The sequence below is a fragment of the Pogoniulus pusillus genome, chromosome 36, assembly GCF_015220805.1.
Source record: "Pogoniulus pusillus isolate bPogPus1 chromosome 36, bPogPus1.pri, whole genome shotgun sequence".
Taxonomy (NCBI): domain Eukaryota; kingdom Metazoa; phylum Chordata; class Aves; order Piciformes; family Lybiidae; genus Pogoniulus; species Pogoniulus pusillus.
This window is the reverse complement of record NC_087299.1, coordinates 4,535,587-4,555,872: the sequence shown is the minus strand read 5'-3', so window position 1 is coordinate 4,555,872 and position 20,286 is coordinate 4,535,587. Positions and strand designations below refer to the sequence as shown.

Below are 20,286 nucleotides of genomic sequence, written 5' to 3'. Positions count from 1 at the left end.
GCCGGCCCCGCCCCCTCCGTGACGTCTCCGCGGCGCGGCCCCGCCCCGGCGCTCCCCGCAGCAGCCCCGCGGCGCACCGCAGCCAGCCGAGCGCGGGGTATCAACAACTCTCCCCGCCCTTTATTGCAGGAAAGCAAAACTGTACAAAACGGTGCGGGGGGGGGGGCGGGCAGCTCAATCCTCCTCCTCCTCTTCCTCCTCATCCTGGTTGATCTGGAAGTAGCGCAGCTCGTAGCTCTCCTTGCTGTTGGCCACCACACGCAGCCAGTCCCGCAGGTTGTTCTTCTTCAGGTACTTCTTGGTCAGGTACTTCAGGTACCTGCAGGGAGAAGCGTGGCTCGAAACTGGGTTTTCACCCCCAAAACTGTAGCGTTCCTCCAGGAACACTCTCCTGTACCACAGTACTGTGGGGCAGGCCAAATTCCTGTCCCGATGAGGTCCCACCACAACTAGAAGCAACACATCCCATCAGGCACGTCCCAGTAAAGCTGCCAGGAAACACAATCACCAAGGGAAGGGCACTAGCAGCGCCACAAAGTAGAGCCTGGGAAGTCCTTGGCCTCCCTCACCTGCCAAGGCTACACCACAACACCGAGTTTCCACACCACCAGTTCAACTCCGCTGGGATGAAGATGGCCACTGCCAGCTTGCACAGCAGCTGCCCAGCGCAGCAGCAACAGAAACTTCACTGGGCAAAACAGGGGTGCTTTAAAGAGGGCACTGCGTCAGTGCCAGTTCTCCTCTTCCCAGCACTTTAGACCTCTGTCTCACTGGGCCAGCTGTGCCACAGCAAGAATTCTGTTCACGGAAGCCAGAGAAACAACAGGCAGTCCCAAGAAGCAAAACAAAGGCAGAAGCCCTGCAGGACACAGGGAGTGAATGGAAGATCTCAGCCCCTGAACTCCACACTTGGCATCCTTTCAGCTGTGCGCTCTTCCCAGACAACCCCACTAGCCTCCCCAGTAAGATCGATTCCATCTCTTTCTCAAAAGTCATTTAGGAACAGCAGCCACAGCACAGAGCATCACCAAGGCTCAGCAGAATTCCTGAGAGCCGTTTACTCCCAGGCTCTCTTGCCAGCCCACCTCCTGACTAAATGCAGTCCCACCGAGGGACAGCTGAGGCTGGTGATGATCAGCCACAGACCTGAGCACCAGCAGCAGCCTTGTGACAGCAGTGAGTGCCATGAGGACACAGGGATGCTCCTGCAGCTCACCTCTTTGAGAACGGGACCTCTGACGTGACCGTGATCTTGCTCTTGCTTCTCTCAATGGTCACCGCACCCCCACCCAGGTTCCCTGCTTTGCCATTCACTTTGATCCTTTCCTGCAGGAACTGCTCCTGCAAGAGAAGAAAGCCATCGCTCACCCGCAGCTGCCTGCAGCCCCAGAGCCTCCCCAGCTCGCTCGTGATCTGGCCTTTCACTAGAGCCAGGGCAGAGGGAGAAGGGCTGTGCTGTGCAGGGCAATAGTAGGAAAGCTGCTTTCCCATAGGCTGGGAGGCTCTGAGCCTGTCAGTGCCTGCCACAGACAATCCAAAATTCAGCCCCGCACGTAAGCAAGGCTCTTAGTGAGGCAAGGACACTTTTCCTGTCTCCCAACAGGACAGCTGGTGAGATGACAACTGGGGTAGTATCCTCTGAGGACAGCTGAGACACAGCCCTCTGCATGCAGCCTGCACTCAAAATCATCAGAGGGATGAATGGAAACACTACTCTGCAGACAGGGAAATGCCTGCACTTTAACTGCCAAGTGGTTGCAAGCATCTCCCAGCCCCCAGCACCACGCCAGGCTCCCTTTGTCTGCAGGGTGTGCCCCAGCACTGCAGGCTTTTATGGTGCACCACGCTACGGGACAAAACTGGGGAGCAGGGGTGGCAGGGGCTGGCAGGGCCACGTTTGCCAGCCGGGAGCAGAGCCCGTAGCGGGGTGGCCTCGCACTCACAAAGTTGGCGGCGTCCATGATGCCATCTTCCACCGGGTGGGTGCAGTCCAGAGTGAATTTCAACACCTGCTTCTTTTTTTTGCCACCTTTCGCTGCGGGCTTCTTCTGCAGCGGGGGGAAACAGAGAGCCGTGAGGCATCGACCCACAGCAACGGGGTCGGGAGAGCGGGGAAGAGGCCAGACCGCGCTCCATGCTGGAGGCAGGGAAACTGGGCCGGGCTCCGGGCTGGGCGCAGAGAGAAGGGAAAGGCCCTGAGCCAGGACCCGGTCCCGGGGGCAGAGGGAGAGGCAGTCCCCGTTCGCTCGCCCCACGAGCCACCCGCCCGACGCTCGGTGGGCAAGGACCGAGGGAAGCCGAGGCGTGGGCCCAGCCCCACGCGGAGACCCAAAGCCGTCCACGCCGGGCGGAAGGCGAACGATCCCGGACAGAAGGAACCAGAAGGAAGGCAGAGACCCAGTGAGAGCGGCGCCGAGACAGAGCGATGCGGCGGCCCGGCCGCCCGCCGGCAGCAGACACTCACCACGGGCGCCATGGCGGCTCCAGCGAGGGGGCAGAAAAGGAGCGCCGCGCCGCGCGCGTGCGCCGATCCCCGCTCGGGCGGGCAGGGCGCGTGCGCACAGCGCAGGCCGCGCCAGACGAGCGCCGAGAGCACCGATGGCTGCCGGCCCCGCCCGCCCGCCCCCCCCGCGCCGCTGGCTGCTGGCTGCTGGCGAGCGAGCAGTGCTGCCTGGCTGGGCGGGGCCTGGCGGACGCCATCCGTGCGGCTGCCGGCGTGGGGGAGCGGGGTCGGGCTGGCAGCGACCGAGGCACTGGGGCTTCTCCGAAGCACAGGGTGCTGCTTTGCTGCCCGTGGGGAGCCTCCCTGTCCGTGGGGCGGCGTGTCCTTGCACCCTGGTACTGCCCAGAGGACCATCCCTGCACGCCAGGGTGCTGTGCTGCTGCGGGGTGACCCCTGTACCCCAAACTGGCTCGCTTCCCACGGAGTGCCATAGCCCCGCACCCCCGGGGTGCTGTGCTGCTGCGGGGTGACCCCTGTACCCCAAACTGGCTCCCCACCCAGTGCCATAGTCCCGCACCCCCGGAGTGCTGTGCTGCTGCGGGTTGACCCCTGTACCCCAAACTGGCTCCCTTCCCACCCAGTGCCATAGTCCCGCACCCCCGGAGTGCTGTGCTGCTGCGGGGTGACCCCTGTACCCCAAACTGGCTCCCTTCCCACCCAGTGCCATAGTCCCGCACCCCCGGAGTGCTGTGCTGCTGCGGGGTGACCCCTGTACCCCAGACTGGCTCCCTTCCCACGGAGTGCCATAGCCCCGCACCCCCGGGGTGCTGTGCTGCTGCGGGGTGACCCCTGTGCCCCAAACTGGCTCCCTTCCCACCCAGTGCCATAGTCCCGCACCCCCGGGGTGCTGTGCTGCTGCGGGGTGACCCCTGTACCCCAGACTGGCTCCCTTCCCACGGAGTGCCATAGCCCCGCACCCCCGGGGTGCTGTGCTGCTGCGGGGTGACCCCTGTGCCCCAAACTGGCTCGCTTCCCACGGGGTGCCATAGCCCCGCACCTCGGGGTGCTGCGTTTCCCACAGAAGCACTCCTAGACCCCACTCGCTGCCCATGGGGTGCACCCTCATCAGGCTACACAGGTGTCCAGCAGCTGGGTGCCCCCCGTGTCCCCCTGGTCCCCACACACAAAAGCCGTCCCTGACACAGGATGCCGAGGAGCCCAAGGCTATTTTTGGCCGTGGCATGGCAGGCGCCCGGCGGTGCCAGGGGCCCCACGTCACGGGACAGCCAGGCCCGGCCGCTACGTCGCTCTCATTCCTGCAGCGGCACGACCCGACTGGACACGGCCCGACTCGGCACGGCCCAGCCCCGCTTCCAGAGAGGGAGAGGTAAAGCTTTCGCCAGGCACTGTGTGGGGTGGCTGCCCCTCAGTGTGCCCTCAACGTGTGGCGCTACTGGCTGCATCCACTGCCAGGCTGCCACCTTTAAGGGATATATGCCAGGGCAGGGCATGCTCCCTCCTAGGGGACACCCAACTCAGCGTCCTCACCCGCCCTGGGGCACACTCAGCTGCAGGGGATGCTCCTTTTCGGGGGACACCCCAGCCTGGGAGTATGCAGCCTGTGGTGCCAGGGGGAAGGAGCACATTTGGGGCAGCCTTGTGCCATGCAGCTCATAACCTAAAAATAGGCAGGAGCTCGTGGGCCCCAGAGGGGCAGGATTTATCCTTGCCACGGCAGCCACAGCACTGACATGAAGGGGGGCTGCGGGGGCCCCCCAGGCACAGGGGGTGAAGCAGGGCACAGAGGGGCTGCTCCCTGCCCCACAGATGGCGGGTGGCATCTTCTCCCTGATGGGGAGCTGCTCAGAGCTGGAGAAGGCCAACTGCCACCCGCTGGTCTGCCTGCTGTGCCATGAGCCCTACCAGCACCCCTGCCTGCTTGACTGCTACCACAACTTCTGTGCCAGCTGCCTGCGGGGCCGTGCCAGCGACGGCCGCCTGCACTGCCCACTCTGCGGGTAAGGAACAGGCCCTGCCAGGGCATGCCAGGACCAGGGCACACAGACAGCGTCCCCAGATCTGACCCCACCTGCCTTGAGTGGGTGTCCCCATGCTTACCTTCATCTCCATACCACCCTCATCCCCACCCCACCCCTGTCTCCATTTCATCCTCTTCCCATTCCTTACTCTGTACTGTTTCTGTCCTCATCCCGTCCTGTGCCCACAGGCACCCCTCGGTGGTGAGGGGGGGCACAGGGCTGCCTCCTGTGGACAGGCTCCTGCAGTTCCTGGTGGACAGCTCTGCCGACGGCGAGGAGGACGTGCAGTGTGCCAACTGCGACCGGCACTGTGCCAAGGCGGTGAGCGATGAAAACAGGATGGGCCAGCCCCGCCCCCCCCCCCAAGGCCGTGCCCATCACCAGCTGCCCCCTCCGCTGCACAGGAGCTGGACACCATGTACTTCTGCAACACCTGCGGGCAGCCCCTCTGCGCCCCGTGCCGCGAGGACACGCACCGTGCCAAGATGTTTGCCCGCCACGAGATTGTCTCCCTCTCCAAGCGCACCAAAGACATCCACAAGAAGTGCCGTGAGTGCCACGCCACGCTGCACCAACCCGTGCCATGCTGCACTGCGCTGTGCCAGGCTGCCTGACAGCCCTGTCCCTTGCAGCGCTGCATGAGGAGCCCTACATCATGTTCTCCACAGAGAAGAAGTCCATGCTCTGCATCAACTGCTTCAGGGACATGCAGGGGTGAGCAGCCCTGGTCCCATGCCTGCCCCATGCCCTGGCACCCTGTGCCCTCACACCTGTGTCTGTAGGGAGAGCCGGGCACACTGCATCGACATCGAGACTGCCTACATGCAAGGTTGCCAGCGGCTGGACCAGGCCGTGATGGTGGGCAGGGATGGCAGATCTTTGGGGCAGGAGCAGAGGCATCGTGCTGCCCACAGTGCCCACAGCTGCCCCTCTGCCCCTGGCAGGCAGTAAAGGAGCTGCAGACCTCCACCCGTGAGGCCATCGTGCTCCTGAAGGCCATGATCGAGGAGGTGCGCAACAGTGCCAGCGAGGAGGAGGCAGCCATCAACTCCCTCTTTGGCCGCATGCAGGTGCGGGGCCCTGTGCCCAGGAGTGCCCAGTGCGTGGGCATTGCAGAGCTGGGGCAGCAGTTGTCCAGGGTGACAACAGGACACAGGACAGCCATGCTGTTTGCAGGAGCAACTCTCTGAAAGGAGGAAGTCACTCCTGAAAGTTGTGCAGAGGTGAGGGGGCATGGGCTAAGCATGCTCCAAGGGCTGTCCCCCTTCCCAGGGCATTTCAGGGTGCCCTGGGGCTGGATGGCTCCCAGTGCCCCACCATAGCTGTGCTATGCCACACCATCCTCTGCTGCAGCCAACACGAGGAGAAGGAGAAGGCTTTCAAGGAGCAGCTCGCCCACCTCGCCTCCCTGCTGCCCACTCTGCAGGTAGGGCTCCAAGCTGGGCAGGGGTGCCACGGCCCTGAAGCATGCCAGCAGTGATGCTACCCTCCCACAGATCCACCTGGTGACCTGCTCAGCATTCCTGAGTTCTGCCAACAAAGCCGAGTTCCTGGACCTGGGCTACGTGAGTGGTGGCAGCACCATGTCGGGGTCTGGAGTATCCTCTGTGGTGCTATGGGGTGGCCATTGGCACCCTGTGGAGGTGCCAGACTCACAGGCAGGGTGCCAGGCACCCCTCACCTCACCACTGCCTTTCAGCAACTGATGGAAAGGCTGCAGAGGATCGTCAAGCTGCCACACCGCCTGCGGCCAGCACAGACCAGCAAGGTAGAGCCCCCAGTGCCCACAGCACCCACAGGCAGCCCCAGCTGCTGGCTCACCCCCTTCTCACCCCCCAGATCAACAGCGAGTACCGGGCAGAGTTTGCCCGCTGCCTGGAGCCCCTGCTGATGCTCAGCCCCCGACGCTCCGTGGTTGGCAGCGCTGGTAGCATGGGTCCTGGCATTGCTGGCACAAACATGTGAGATGCTAGAATGGCACCCCGGCCACATCCTGCCACGTATCCTTCACTGGCATCCCACCATGCCAGGCTTGCCCCCAGCACTGCCCTTGAGCCTGTCACCTCAGCGCTGGCTGGGGAACAAGGCCGAGGGCAGCTGTGCTGAGGAACCACAGGCACGGGGGCTTTCAGTAACACTTCTGGGAAGCAGGCAGCAGGGCTGGCAGCAGGGTGCTGAGTGAGGCTGTGCCCGACCTGGCCCCTGCCGTGCTCCCTGGAGGGCTCTGCCCCCCGCGGCCAGGGCCAGCTCCTGCTTGCCTGCACGCCCATGGCGCCGCAGCCTCTTCGCCCACCACTATTTTTATCAGAATTTCAGGGAAGTGCCCAGCAGTTCCTCGCCCAGGATATTTTTAGGCCCCCTGATGTCACAGCAGCACCCACCCTGCCAGGCGCTCCCGTCCGGAGAGGACAAACAGGCACTGCCACCCCATGGGGGCCACTGCTCGCTCCGGGCTGGGCTCGGTGCTGTGGGGTAGCTGAGCTCCAGAGAGCTGCCGGCCCCGGCACAGGCAAGGGGAGCGTGGCACAGCACGGTAGGACTGACGGCAGTGGGACAGCAGAGCCGGGAGGCTGTGGGATGGGGGGAATGATGCATGGGCAGAGGTGATCAAAGGGCCAGGAGATACCCGAGGTGAAGGAGCAAGCCACAACGGTGCTTGTGGAAAGCAGAGCATGGCAGGCTCAGCTTTGCCTCTTCCCTGCCGCAGCTGGTCCTGAGGCTGTGAGTACCAGGACAGCAGCCCATAGAAAGCTGAGTTCTGGCGCGGTGTAAGGCACATTCCGCTGATCCTGTGCACTCGGGTGCGTAGGACTGGCACCCGGGGCGCGACCCAGGGCTGAGGGGTGGGGGGGCCGAGCCCTGGGCACGGTTCTCCCCCCATCACCTCTCCCCTGCTGCCGCTGCTCGCTCGCAGCGCGCTGCTGCCACCTCTCCGCACAGGCTCCCTGGCAGCCAATGCTCCAAGACCCTCATGGTGCCCAGCTGTGCCCCCAGCAGCGATAAGATGTCCAGCGTGCCCATGGTGCGGAAGCCAACGCTGCACCGCTACATCAGCACCAAGGTGTTGCTGGCCGAGGGGCGCCAGACGCCCTTTGCCGAGCACTGTCGCAACTACGAGAGCACCTACCGGGTAGGTAGGGAGCGCGCCGGGAGCGGGCGGGCCGGGGCTGGGGCGCTGCCCACACCGTGGTGCCCCCTGCTCCTGCAGATGCTGCAGACGGAGATCCAGGCCCTGAAGGACCAGGTGCAGGAGCTGCACCGGGACCTCACCAAGCACCACTCGCTGATCAGGATGGAGCTCATGAGCGAGATCCTGCAGAAGTCCCTGCAGATGGACGTGCAGATCGCTGCGCACTACTCAGCCGTGGAGATGATGCGCAGCGTCTTTGAGGAGGTACAGCCCAGCTGGCACATCCTGGCACAGCCAGATCCCTCCATGCTTGTGCCACCACATGCTGCCCAGCTCCCTCTGCCCCTTGCAGGTCTGGGAGGAGACATACCAGCGGGTGGCAAACGAGCAGGAGATCTATGAAGGTACTGTGTGCCTCTGATGCCCTGCCCCAAACCCCTCATGCCCACTCTGTCGTGGGGCAGCAGTGCCCAGAGCCTGCTCCTCTCACACCCCAGCCCAGCTCCACGACCTGCTGCAGCTGCGGCAGGAGAACAGCTGCCTGAGCACCATCACCAAGCAGATCGCACCCTACGTGCGCTCCATCGCCAAGGTGAAGGAGCGTCTGGAGCCCAGGTGAGGGCTGTGAGGGGGCTGCCAGGGCTGGGAAGGACACAACCATGGCCTCACTCCCACCCCACCACAGGCTGCAGGAACCCAAGGAGGAACAGGCACTGATGCTGCTCAGTACCTGCAATGACAGCGAAGCGATGCCAAAGTAGGTGACAGCGAATGCCCAAGTGTTCAATTGCCCCCACATCCCATCCCAGCCCCTGACCCTGCCACGGTGCCTTCCCGTCGGCAGGGACAAGTCACTCAGCAGGCAGCAGGCAGCTGCAGCCAACCCTGGGGATGGCTGCATGCCTGACAGCACCACTGGAGACCCCTCCCCAAAAAGCAAAGACTGCTGCAGAGGCCAGCAGAAAACGGGGACTGAGGACACTGCCCAGCAGGACTCAGCACCATAGAGCCCAGCACCAAGCCAGGGCACAGAGCTGCGTGGTGCCCAGTATGGAAAAAAGAAGTGCCCTGCATGATACCTGTCTGCTCTTGCCTTGTGCCAGAAGTGAAGGCTGGCAGTCTAGCCCAGGGCACACGTGTCTGTGGCACAGCAAGAGCCACCTTGGGGTGACTTTGCTGGTCTAAAAAAGTCATTGTCTTGATGTCTTGTGTGCACTCAAGTGTCAGAGGGGAAATAAAGGACACAAAGTGACCACTTGGTTCTGTGGCTCTGGGCATGTTTGGGGCATCCAGCATCTCCAAAACCCACAGCTCACAAACACGAGGGAAATGAACCCAAACACCTTGCAAGGGCAGAGCCAGGAGCTCACCACAGGGTAGAGCAAAACAGCAAGGAGAGCTCTGCTCCTGCTGACTCTGCTGCTTGAAAACTCACCAAGTGCTGCAGGCACAGCTTCCTCCAGCCTCCCACCAGAAGCTCAGAGGCCTCCCCACATCTGATGGACTCCCATTTCCTCACTGAACTGCCAGCCTCAGGCTTTGGCAGTTAGGAGAGGCTGCTGGTCTGAGACACACCAACAGAACTCTGCAGACCTTACACCAGGTGAAGTTTTTCCCTTTATCCCTCTTCATCCTACCTGGGCAGACCCTGCTGCAGCACTGTTGAAAGCAGGGTTGGTGCCATGCTCTTGCAGCTCAAGACCAAGGGGCATCTGCCACAGAGCACAACTACAGCACTAAGCAGGTTTTGTTTGTATTGTCAGCTCACAGCAAACCCAAGCACAAGCTGCTGGGGATGTCTGTCCAAAGCCCAGCAGGGTGAGTTCACAGCAGCAAAGTTAACATCTCCAGGAAAACCAGTTAAGAATTTCCCTGGCAGGCAGGCAGGAGCAGGGAGTGCTGCACTGCAACCTGCAGCACTCAAACCCTACCAGCAACTGCCAAAGGAAGGATTCCCTCTCAGCAGTGCCACCAGCACCTCGAGCTCTCTCCAAATGACCACCAGACAGAAGTTGGTGATGTTTTCTTTTTTTTTTTTTTATAAAATAAGAAAATTAACCCCAAAGCAACTCTCACCAGTGCCCCCGTCCTGAGCTGCACCCAGCACCCTCACTAAGGTATACTCCAAGCTCAGAGTGTGACCTGACAGGCAACTTCCTCCATCCCAGCTGGGAAGAACAACAAACTCAAGAGAACAGTGAACCTCTTTGGTATATAACGACAGAGTAAGTGATACCACAAAGCCTGGGTAGGAAACACTTCCAAGTAGTAAGGTGTAAAACAGCATCAGGCAGCCCAACCTGTGTCTTCCTGGGAGGGTTTCCCTGGGGCATCTCCTGGCCATGCTGACATCCCTCACCCTTAGGAGCAGGCAGGGATCTGAGCACTAAAAGCCCTTGGCAAGCCCAGTTCTTTCCCAACCCAGAATCCTGGGATCTCCTCAGGATGGAGGCAGCCCGGCAGGGTAGGAAGCAGCGAGATTTGGAAGCAGGAAGAGGGAAGAGCAGTGACAGAGGGGAGGATGGGGAAGGCAGCAGCTGAAAGTTACTCCTCTGCAGCAGCCTCGGAAGGGAACAGGGTTCAGCTCTCCTGCTGCTTTGCAGAGCAGCACTTGTGACCCAGCGGCACAAGGCAAGCTGAGAGCTCTCCTCAGCTGGAGGACAGCTGATCGATGCCACAGGGCTGGCTCTCCAGCACACCCAGGGCTAGCAGTCCCTGCCCCTGAGGCCTGCTCCTGTAAGCTGCCCAAGTGCCAACGTGCAGAATTGGGCCTGAAGGGATGAAAGCCATGCTGCCCAGCTCACCAGGTCACAAAGCTTTAAAATCAAGGGAAGCCATCAGAGCAGTGCCCTGCCCAGCACTCTCCCTGTATGACAACCGGGGCAGAGCAGTTCTCCAGGAGAATCGGCCCAGAGGCATCCAGTCCACTTCTGCTGCTGCAGGCAGGAGGCTTCGACTCTCTTCAGGGTGGCTACAGGCTAAGTTATCTGGAAGATCCCTGAATGTGCAGCAAAGGACTTGTCTCAAGGAGGACACACAAGCTTCTGCTCTGCTCGTGACCCAGCAAAGCCACCCAGCTCGGCAGCCTTGCGCCAGCTCCTCCTGGGCAGCCAGGAAACACCAACAGGCTGACCTTGGCACACGGTCCCTCAGCCAGAGTGCCTGGAGCTGGGCGTTTGCTCAGCCAGTCCAGTTCTCACCTGCATTACAGTTCCACTTTGACTCCTCTAATAAAAGGGAGGCCTGAGGGCACTTTCCTTTTGTACTCCAGGTACTCCTCTCCAAAGAAGTGGATGAGGGTGATCTCCTCCTCCTCGATCCGTTCCCTGAAGAAGCGCCAGGATGCCAGCGCATAGCCCACCACGCAGATGGGGTTGCAGAGCAACACCTGTGAACAGGCACCAGCAGTTAGTGTCCCCTCACAGGCACCCAGGCTGCCCCCTCCCCAGTCTAATCACCTTTATCACGTTTGCCATGAGGTCTAAATGCTCTCCAAAAACCCCAGCAGCTTCTGTGGGATTTCACTACAGGTCAAAACTGATGCTTATGAAGGAAATGGCCTGCAGGCAGCTGCCAGCTCCTGCCACCCTGGTTAATGATGCTCTATGGAGCCTGGGCATGGCCACGCTGCTCCCTGCACAGCCCTTCAGGGTCTCTCTCTGGAAGATTAAAGGCAGATGCCAACCCCATGAAAAGTGCAACTATGGCAGTGCTGAGTCACAGCTCAACCACAGCTGCTTCCCAGTTTGCTCTCTGGTCAGAGCCCTTGGCACTCTTAGGGGGAGTTTCCCTTGCCATCTGGCGCAAGGTTGGCATTTAGCTGCAGCATGGCTGAGTCCAGCCACTGACAGGTGGCGTTTTGGCAAAGGGATAGAAGGAAACTCTGGGCACCAGCTTTAAACTGGCAGAAAATCAAGCCAAGGCTTCCCAGGGTGCTCTGGCTCCAAGCCTGCCCCCTCCACTCACACTCATTCCACACAGGCAGCTGAGGTGTGTGGCAGGTAGGGTCTCCCCAGGAGACCCGGTGAGGCTTCCTGGTATCTCATGCACTAGGGAGAGTCAAGAGGGGTCACATCCACACCCAGGTCACCCTGCTGCTGCCAGCTGGTGGTTTGCACCCTGGTATGGGCATGAGACAGCATTAAGACGACAGAGCTGGGTCATAAGCTAGAAGCAACTGAGCAGGCTGCGCACCATACCTGTGTTCCAATGCTCCAGTAGAACCAGCCCACGTAAGAGGGGTGCCGGAACCACCCATAGACACCGCTGGTCACCAGCGTGTGGGTGTCTGACTTCTCATTCTGGACGATGTGGTTGAAGTTGGAGCCAGCAGTAAGCATGGCTGCCTTCCTCAGGCAGTCCCCAAAGATCACCATCAGCAGCCCCACGGTGCTCAGCCAGGTGATCTGCTTCAGCTCTGCAAGACAAGGACAGGTCACAGGAGGTTCACAGAGCTCACGGTGCAGGGGGTCACAGTGGGCTTCTCCCCCCCATCTCAGATCATGACAAAGTGTGAAGCATGGCCAGGGCTCCATGTGCCACCACCCCACCAGAGACAGAGTGTCCCTTGCCACTGAGCCCACCCCCACAGAGCCTGCATGTCCTCGTGAGGGATTACCCCACGGGAACCCAGCTTTGTGGCTTAGGGCAAAGCCAGCGCAGCACTGCCAGGGCAGTGCAGGGGGAGCAGCACAGCCCAGACTGTCTCTACAGAACGAGGCAGGAGAAAATCCTCCTTCTGCCAGGGAACCAGGAGCACCTCAGGGTTGGCAAACAGCTTCTGTTGGTTTGATTTTATTCTGGGTCAGAAGACAACACTAAAGCATCGATCGGGATCCTATCAGAACTGATGAGAAGGAGCAGGGAGGAAAGGGCTGAGGATCTGCCACAAGGCAAGGAAGCACAAAGTGTCCAGGGAGTGCTCCTCCCCACCTCCCCAGGCTGAAACTGAGCGGCTTTGAGCACAGGGGGATTAAGGCCACGTCAAAGCCTCCTCTACTGCTGCCAGAAAGGCTCAGCCAGGGTTACCAATGCTCTGCCAGACAGGTGGGCCTGGGGCAAGCCATGTGCAGCTGGCCAGAGCCACAGAAGAGCAGATGGGAAGAGGGACAGCGGGGAGGGACAGAACAGCCAACCTGGGAAGAGAAGCTTCTCCAGCGTGAACTCCACCCAGGAGGAGAGAGCAGCCAGGTTGTACTCGAAGCTGTGGTTGAGCAGGAAGGAGTCCAGCGAGAGGCTGCGTGGGTTGTTGATGGCTGTCACCAGATACTCCGAGTAGTGGAAGAGGGAGAGGGAGCACATGTACCTGCGGAGAGGGAGTGGGAGAGGTTCGGCAGGGCCAGAGGGCCCCCGCAGCCACCCGGCTGCCCGGCGCTGCCCTTACCAGCCGAAGTGTCGCCAGGCGGAGCGGCCAGCGCTGAGCAGCAGCCCGCAGCCGAAGGCAAAGCCCAGGAAGCAGGCCCGGACGGCGATCTGCAAACAGGGACGGGAGACAAGGCTGCTGCCGCCGCCGGCCCGGGCCATGCTAGGCCTTCTCCCGAGCCCAGTATCTCCCGAACACCAGTCCCGGAGCCCAGTCCCAACTGCAGCCCTCTCACAGTCCCAATGAACGCGATCGGCACACCCCTGGCCCGGGCCCCACCGGACCCTGCCCCGTAGCAGACGTTCCTCAACTGCCGCCCTTCCAGCCCCGCCGCCGCCGTCCCCCGGACCTGGCGTCCCCCGACCACAGCCCTGCATGGGCCTCCGCCGCCCTACCGACCCCCGGACCAGTTTCCCCAGCGCCTCCGCTCGTACCTTGTAAAGAGGCCGCGGGTAAAGCAGCAGCAGCGCCGCGTTGACGCTCGCCACGTGTATGGCGACGGCCAGGCGGCCACGCAGCCCGGGGGCGGCCAGCAGCGCAGCGGGGGAGCCCAGCGCCACCGGTAGCGCTGCCACCGAGGCGCCCAGCAGGAAGGCGGCCAGGCTGGCGCGGGCCTCCCGGCCCAGCCGCCGCGGACCCGCCGCCGGCGCTGCCGCCCGCGCCGCCGCAGCCGCCGCCATTATGGCGGCACAGCCCCGCCTACGTCGCCCGGGAAACGGCGGCGAGAGCCCCGCCCCGCGCGCCTGGGTCTCGCGAGGGCCTCGCTCCCGGTGTCCCGGGGACCGGTTCCGGTTCGAGCGTTGTTTTGACGCTGCTAACCGGAACGTCTGGCGCTGGGTACGCTCTGCGGCTGTAACAGCCGTGGGGCCGCCGGACCCTCGCCGCCCGCTCGCCGGTTCCTGCCGTCTCCGTGATGCGCGAAAGCCGTGGAAAAATTCCGAGTTTCTCTTCCATGAGGTTGATTAAAGCGGACGAGAAAAGCTCAGAGCCTGCGGCTGCTTTGTGTGCCGGGCGGGGGTGGGGTGGAGGGATTGCGGTGCTCCCGCGGGGGAACGGGGAGCTCGGTGGTGCTGCGCCGCCGGTCCCCACCCCCGGGGCCTAGCACGACCCGCACTCAGCCCCAGAATTTAGGGGAGGGTCTGTAGGGCCGCGAGCAGCACCGGAGCCGTTCAAGGGATTCCCAATAAAAAGAGGCAAACCTACTCAAAACCAAGGCTCGGAGCTTCCTGTGCTGCTCCGGGAGCTCGGGAGGATCCAGGGGAGAGGCAGGAGGAGGGAAGCAGCAGGCTGCCTTCTAATAAAGCTGCTGCTGTTGCTGCCCGGGGTTGCTGAATGAAAGAGCAGCAGCCCTTTTCCTTCCCGTCCACAACAAACAGACTTTATTAATGCCACGGATCCTTAAATAACTTAGATGTGCACAGAGAAACTACCTAGAGGTGTCAACGCAACGGTTCGAGACATTCAGTAGGGTACCGGGCGCGACCGTCAGCGCGGGCACCGCCGGTAAGCTTTGGTGTGCAGTTTCAGGACAGACTGGCAAGTTCAACACAGCATCACAACAACTCGCGGCCTCGCGCGTCCCTCGTGCCACCACGCGCCTCTGCCTCGCGCCAGCGAGGGCAGGACCTCTGCTGAGGGACCAAACGGTGAGGAGGGGGCTCCAGAGGCAAACGGCGAGCGACCGGGGCAGGCTCCCGGAGGGTTTCGGGGCGCTCAAGCCACCTAAAGCACAAGGTCTAGGGCACTAAACCAATGAGCAGCGAAGCAACCGCAGCAGCTCCGGCAGCAGGCTGGGGCGGGCGAAGGCGCGAGGCCTGGCGCGGACCGGACACGACATAAACAGGAACCTGGATGTTTGGCAGGCGACGTCAGCGGGAGTGCGGGCTGGGGTCACTGCTGGGCAGCCTGCTGCAGCTGCGCCTGCCGCTTAGCCTTGGTCTGCAGGTACCTGCCCTTGCCCTCCTCGAAGCGCCGCTTCTCCTCCTCTGTCTCCGTCTGACACAAAGAGAGCAATGACAACAGCGTCAGCCAGCGCCGCGTGGCTGTGGGGGAATGTGAACACTTTGGGACACACTTAATGGCCACAGTGGTGTTGGGTTGGTGGTTGGACTGGATGATCTCAGAGGCCCTTTCCAACCACAACAGTTGTAGGATTCTTTGTTGGTGCTTTGACACCTTGTGCAGAATTAGCTGCCAAAACGCTCAGCAGCATGGAGCACAGAGCAGGAAACCTGCCCTGGATGAATCATGAGCCAAGGAAGAGCCCCCCCCGGCAGTGCTGCCAGATCAGTGAAGCCCTGTGGGGACCAGGAGAACTAAAAATAGGCAGGAGTGGAGAAGAGATGTCACAGGGAGCATGGACAGGGGACATGGGGACTCTGTTGCTGCTCAGGATCCCCTCTGGTTTGTTTCCAGCAGCAGAACCTGCAGGCAGCCTGTCCTCTGCTGAGAAGAAGGAAAACTCCACCCCCATACCAGAAATTTTCAACCAGAAGAAATGTAGAAACAGCCCTGAAGCCTGCTCTGGAAAGAGTTGCTCCTGCTCGTATTTTTTGGCCAGGAAGAGGATTTGTTGCACAAAAAAAGCTGTCCAAGGTCTGCCCCAAAAGGAGAGGGAGAGAGCCTGGCTCACAGCTGGGCATAGAGAGCTCTTACCAGCAGCTGCGGGACAGGCAGTGGCTTCCCCTCCTTGCTCAGAGAGACGTAGGTGAAGAAGGCGCTGACGGCACGGTACCGCCCCCGGCTCTCATCCACGAAGGGGTCAGCATCCACGAAGACTTCGATTTCCATGGATTTATTGCTTGTGAAGGTCATGCGTCCCGAGATGGTGATGACGCTGCCTGCCAAGCAGAGAGGGGCCCGGTGAGCAGCTGGCCCCCATTTCTGCTCAGGGGAAGGGAGCAAGGGGTCCCACGCGCTCTGTGCCCAAGACAGGGACTAAGGTTCTCTGCCGGTGTGTCCCGGGTGCAGAGCCAAAGGCAGTGGCACTGCAGGAGAGCGAAGTGACCACCACCACCCCTGGCACCTTTTTTGATCTTCTCGTGGAAGTTGATGGCATCCACTGAGGCGGTGACAATGTTGGTCTTGCAGTGGCGGGCAGCCACAATCCCAGCAACCTCATCCATGAGCTTCATGGTGACACCTGTGGGGGGACGTGGAGCCTTTTTTAACCATAAATAAAGTTTTGTCTCTGATGAAGCAACACCAAACCTCAGAGACGGTGCCAAAGGTCTCACACACCTTTAAAAGCAGAGCCTGCCCACTCCCAAACACCAAGATCACAAACTGCTCTCACACCATGCTTCTGCTCCAGAGAAAGCCCACTCAGGTGTAGGAGGAGTTGTGGAGGGGGATGTGCTCACTCACCTCCGTGCACAAAGCCCAGCAGTGTGCAGTCTGATGGTCCCACCAGGTGGATCAAGCTGGACTGGCTGTAGCCAACAGTATGTGGCTCTGGTTAGGAAATGGGTAAAGCAGAGGTCAGAGCTGCTCAGCCAGCACCCACATACCACCCTGCACCCCTGCTTTAAACCCTCTGCGGGAGGAAAATCTGGGTCTGGCTTTGTGCAAAGCTGAACTGTGTTCAGATCAGTGTCTACATGGCCCCCAGAAAGCCCAAGAGCTCGTCACTGCCTGACGAGCTGCAGCCTGCCTCTAATCCCACTCCCCAGTTTTCTGACTAGCTCAGCTCATTCTTCCATCTGAAGCTTTCACAGAGCCCCAAAGCAAACAGGAGTGAGCTGGGTAGAGGCCTGGCTGTATGCTCCCTTCCTCATGCCAGCAGCTGCAGATGAGTCTCTCTAAACTTTGCCACTCAGCAGTGATTCCAAAGAGCCACACTTTGCCCTCTGTGTGAAGCCTTCAGCCCCCACACACCCCAGCCCTGGCACATGCTGATGGCATCTGACTCCAAATCCAAGTGGCATCCTCCAAGTGCTGGCTGAAGGAAACCTCTCTCAGAGGTGGTTGTATTTTCCATCTAAGAAAGGTGTGAAAGTTGCTTAGTGCAGGACAAGCAGCCAAGCCCCCAGCTGTCAGCATCCCCTCCTCAGGGATGGCACCCATGGCAATGCCCACAGAGCCTTACCTTTTGTCTGCCTATCTGTGAGCATGGAGAACAGAGGGGAAAAAATCATGTGAGCAACTTCCATGCTTCATCACCCCCCACAACCACCCCCACACACCACCTCTCCACCTCTGCCTGGGGACCACAGCTGGTCCAGGAAGCCACTGGTCACTTGTCCCTTTGGCTCACCATCATCACCACTGTGTTTCCAGAAGCTAGGGCAACACTTTCATCAGGAAAGAGACCCTCAGTGATCCCGTGGGAAGAAAGAGCAGGACCCCTAGCCTCTCCCGTAGCCCATCCTCACCTTCAAACCCTGGCCAATGAATCTCTGGCTAAAGCTGATATCCAGAGAAGAGATGCAGCCACAGAACCTGCAAAGCCTTCACCCAGTGCCTGCATGCACCTCCTGCTGAGAAAAACTATCTCCCACTACCCAGCAGCACAGCAGGGATGCAGGAAAGATGCCAGGAACCACGTTCCATCAGAAAGCATCCCACCCCTCAGCCCCAGCACTTGGCTCCCCCTCCACAGCTCAAAAATCCCATCCCCATCCCTGAGGCAGTGTTTTGGAGCACACAGTCACAGGTGCCCAGAGATGTGTGGAGCTGCCTCAGGGACCACTTCAGCCTCCCAGTGCCACAGTGATGTTTCCCCAGGCCACACACTGCCCGTGTTACCTGGGTTGATGATAGGGAAGATCACATCACCATTCCTCTGCTTGGTTTCCAGACGATCTAGCTTTTGTTCCTCGTAGCGCTTCCTCCCCTCATCCTCCTGCTCCTTTCTCACATACTGGAAGGAAGAGTCAGTAAGAGTTGTGCCAGCAAAGCCACTGGCACCTCCAGGGCTGCTGATGGACCATGCTCCAGTTTTGGGGAAGCAAAGTGAGACATCCTACCTGGATGGGGGGTACTTCAAGGACCTTGTTCACATTCTTCAAGGACAGTGGCACATACCACAGTGTCGCTTTGTTCGTCACTTTCTTTGCCCCTGGAGGAGAGATGAGGCAGTTTCACCTGACGCTCGTGCTGCCACAGTCTGGGGCTGGCCACACCCTGGTGGTGTCACTAGCATCAAGCAGGCCCCAGCTCTGCTGGGCTTGGCTCACAGCGGATATGACAACTCGCTCGGGGAAGGCGTCGTGGCAGGCGAGGCCAGTTGCCACAGCAACGGCAGGAAAAAGCCCTTTTTTCAGGCCAAAGGCAGCCACGGGCAGCAGAGGAGGCAGGAGGAGCTAATGGCAGCTTCCTTTCTCCACGAAAAAAACATCAGTGGAGCTGTGCTCCTCAGGAGCCTGCCTCAGCTTCCTGTCCCAGCTCTGCCCCCAGCACTCAATCAAAAGCCCTGTGCCAGCTGGGAGGTGTGCCAACAGTGGCTAGAGGACTGCAAGCTCTTGACTTCTCCTGGTTAGTCCTGGAGTTCTGGGACAGAGCTGCCAGTGGACACCTACCTGTGAGAATGTTCTCAGACATGACGTTGACCTGGACTTCCACAGAGTGCCGGGAGGTGTAGGTGATCTCAGCACTGACGTTGGCCACCTCCCCAATGCACACCGGGGACATGAAATCCGTCCGCTCCACCCGCGCCAGCGCGGCTACACAGGGCTCCTGGAGATGGCAAAACAGCCAGGGTAGCAGCCACAGCCAGGCCACACAGGACAACAGCCCATGCTACACATGGCTCCCACACTGTGGCATCTGCCTTATCTGCCAGCAGCTGAGCTGCCTTCCCCACCCATAACTGACAACGGCGCTGCCTCTGACTCACCCTTCAGATAAAACATTTACAGCAGCACTGTAACGTTTCTGCTTCTGAAACTATTTCAGCGGATGCTGAGGCCACGCTTTGGCAGCACCAGGGCTGCCTGTGGTTTGCACACAGGAACAAATGCTTCTGGTGTTGGGGGGACAACATGGAGCCCTCTCAGGACAGCTGGTACTCCTGGGGAAGCCCCCACTCTCAGCTGGCCCACAGGGCACAGTGGGCGAAGTCAGAGAGTCCCTGTACCCTGGCCAAGCTGGTGCCCTGGCATGACTTACCCCAGCCTGGGAGTTGCAGTGGCGGGTGCTGATGATGGCTCCCGCCTCCTCAATCATCTTCAGGATGGTTCCCCCATGCACATTCCCTGCCACGTTGGCATCATCTGGGCGCATGATCCTGCCAAGAGAGGGACACCGAGCTCACACCTCGCTGCCGTGCCCCCAGCCTGAATCCTAGTGCAACCCCTCAGAGGGGTGCTGCTGCCCTACCGGATGAGCTGCTGGGCCATCTCGCACCACGCTGGTGCCGGCAGCGACACCGGCTGCCTGCACGTGGCTGCTGCGAGCGGCGGTGGAAACCGCCCTAAATTACCGCTGGGACTGGGAGGGGGCAACGCCCCTGTGCCAGGCCAGCTGGCTGCTCGTCTGGGACTGCATCTCACTGCCACCCCACTGCGACAAACAGATTGAGTCAGGCACCTGCCTACCACTCCACCTGGCATCCCGGCAGCAGTGGCTTTTGGCAGAGCAGGAAGAAATCGGCTGGCGGAGATAAGGCGAGGCCTGGTGGTGATGGGGCAATAGCTATGATGAGCCAGGAAGGAGACGCGCCAGGGCAGGTAGCCACTCCAGGAAGCTGCAGCGGGCAGCGGCAGGAGAACCGGGTCACGCCCTGCCCGCTAACAGGAAGCGGAGCGAGGGTGTGGCTCTCTTTCTCGGTGCCGGGTGCAGGCAGTGTTACCAGCGCAGGCAGTGTGCCGGTGCAGGCCGCGTCACCGGCACAGGCAGCATGACCAGCGCGGGCAGCGTCCCCGGTCAGGGCAGTATTGCCGGTGCCGGCAGCGGTGCCGGCAGCAGTGCTGGCAGCGCCGCTGGTAGCACCCCGGCTGCAGGGCCGGCCCAGGCGCCCGCCCGCGGTGCCCAACCAACCTGCCCACCCCTGCCGAGCCCTCCCTCGGTTCATGGACGCGGACGGCGCAGCGGGACCGTACCTGGAGACCTGGATGGCGGCCGGCCCTGGGCCCGCGGCCCCCGGCTCCGACATGGCGGCACCGGCGCCCCGCCCGCAACGGTGCTGCGGCACCGGCACGCCCTGCGCGCCCCGCCCCCGCGCGGCACCGCCCTCCGCGCACACTCATTGGTGCGCAGCCCCGCGCTCCGCCTCCCCGGCAGCCCCATTGGCTGGCAGCGCCGCGCCCCTCCCCTGCACGGCGAGCGGAGCGGGGCCAGCGCTCTGCTGTCCGGTGTCGCCACGGGGTGCCGC

The 20,286-nt window shown here is 61.3% G+C and overlaps 4 protein-coding genes across 6 annotated transcripts; 1 reads left to right on the top strand and 3 right to left on the bottom strand.

Moving 5' to 3' along the window:
• Window positions 1-98: 98 nt before the first annotated feature.
• Window positions 99-2,571, bottom strand: RPL22 (ribosomal protein L22). Its single transcript, XM_064172093.1, has 4 exons — window positions 2,465-2,571; window positions 1,944-2,048; window positions 1,217-1,341; window positions 99-319 (listed from the first exon to the last, which is right to left on the bottom strand). Exons 1-4 carry the CDS (start codon window positions 2,474-2,476, stop codon window positions 175-177), a joined length of 387 nt encoding a protein of 128 aa, XP_064028163.1. The 5' UTR covers window positions 2,477-2,571; the 3' UTR covers window positions 99-174.
• Window positions 2,572-3,049: 478 nt separating this feature from the next.
• On the top strand, window positions 3,050-8,850 carry RNF207 (ring finger protein 207). Its single transcript, XM_064172301.1, has 18 exons — window positions 3,050-3,830; window positions 4,271-4,461; window positions 4,671-4,803; window positions 4,887-5,031; window positions 5,115-5,196; window positions 5,265-5,340; window positions 5,427-5,552; window positions 5,659-5,705; window positions 5,836-5,908; window positions 5,979-6,047; window positions 6,182-6,250; window positions 6,322-6,443; window positions 7,423-7,612; window positions 7,691-7,876; window positions 7,965-8,016; window positions 8,110-8,227; window positions 8,298-8,369; window positions 8,457-8,850. Exons 2-18 carry the CDS (start codon window positions 4,271-4,273, stop codon window positions 8,617-8,619), a joined length of 1,914 nt encoding a protein of 637 aa, XP_064028371.1. The 5' UTR covers window positions 3,050-3,830; the 3' UTR covers window positions 8,620-8,850.
• Window positions 8,851-9,628: 778 nt separating this feature from the next.
• Window positions 9,629-13,664, bottom strand: ICMT (isoprenylcysteine carboxyl methyltransferase). 2 transcript variants are annotated; one of them, XM_064172306.1, is made up of 6 exons: window positions 13,409-13,664; window positions 12,996-13,084; window positions 12,748-12,917; window positions 11,812-12,029; window positions 10,813-11,000; window positions 9,629-10,610 (listed from the first exon to the last, which is right to left on the bottom strand). In XM_064172306.1, the coding sequence occupies exons 1-5, from the start codon at window positions 13,652-13,654 to the stop codon at window positions 10,818-10,820; spliced, it is 906 nt and encodes a 301-aa protein (XP_064028376.1). In that variant the 5' UTR covers window positions 13,655-13,664; the 3' UTR covers window positions 9,629-10,610; window positions 10,813-10,817. The 2 variants fall into 2 exon arrangements, with proteins under 2 accessions (XP_064028376.1, XP_064028374.1); XM_064172304.1 differs by having other exon boundaries at window positions 9,629-11,000.
• A 660-nt stretch (window positions 13,665-14,324) lies between these two features.
• On the bottom strand, window positions 14,325-20,121 carry ACOT7 (acyl-CoA thioesterase 7). Of its 2 annotated transcripts, XM_064172302.1 has the most exons (10): window positions 20,015-20,121; window positions 19,083-19,200; window positions 18,494-18,650; window positions 17,942-18,033; window positions 17,721-17,835; window positions 17,062-17,076; window positions 16,341-16,427; window positions 16,000-16,116; window positions 15,630-15,814; window positions 14,325-14,969 (listed from the first exon to the last, which is right to left on the bottom strand). In XM_064172302.1, exons 1-10 carry the CDS (start codon window positions 20,065-20,067, stop codon window positions 14,865-14,867), a joined length of 1,044 nt encoding a protein of 347 aa, XP_064028372.1. In that variant the 5' UTR covers window positions 20,068-20,121; the 3' UTR covers window positions 14,325-14,864. The 2 variants fall into 2 exon arrangements, with proteins under 2 accessions (XP_064028372.1, XP_064028373.1); XM_064172303.1 differs by lacking the exon at window positions 17,062-17,076.
• Between the last annotated feature and the right edge of the window lie 165 nt (window positions 20,122-20,286).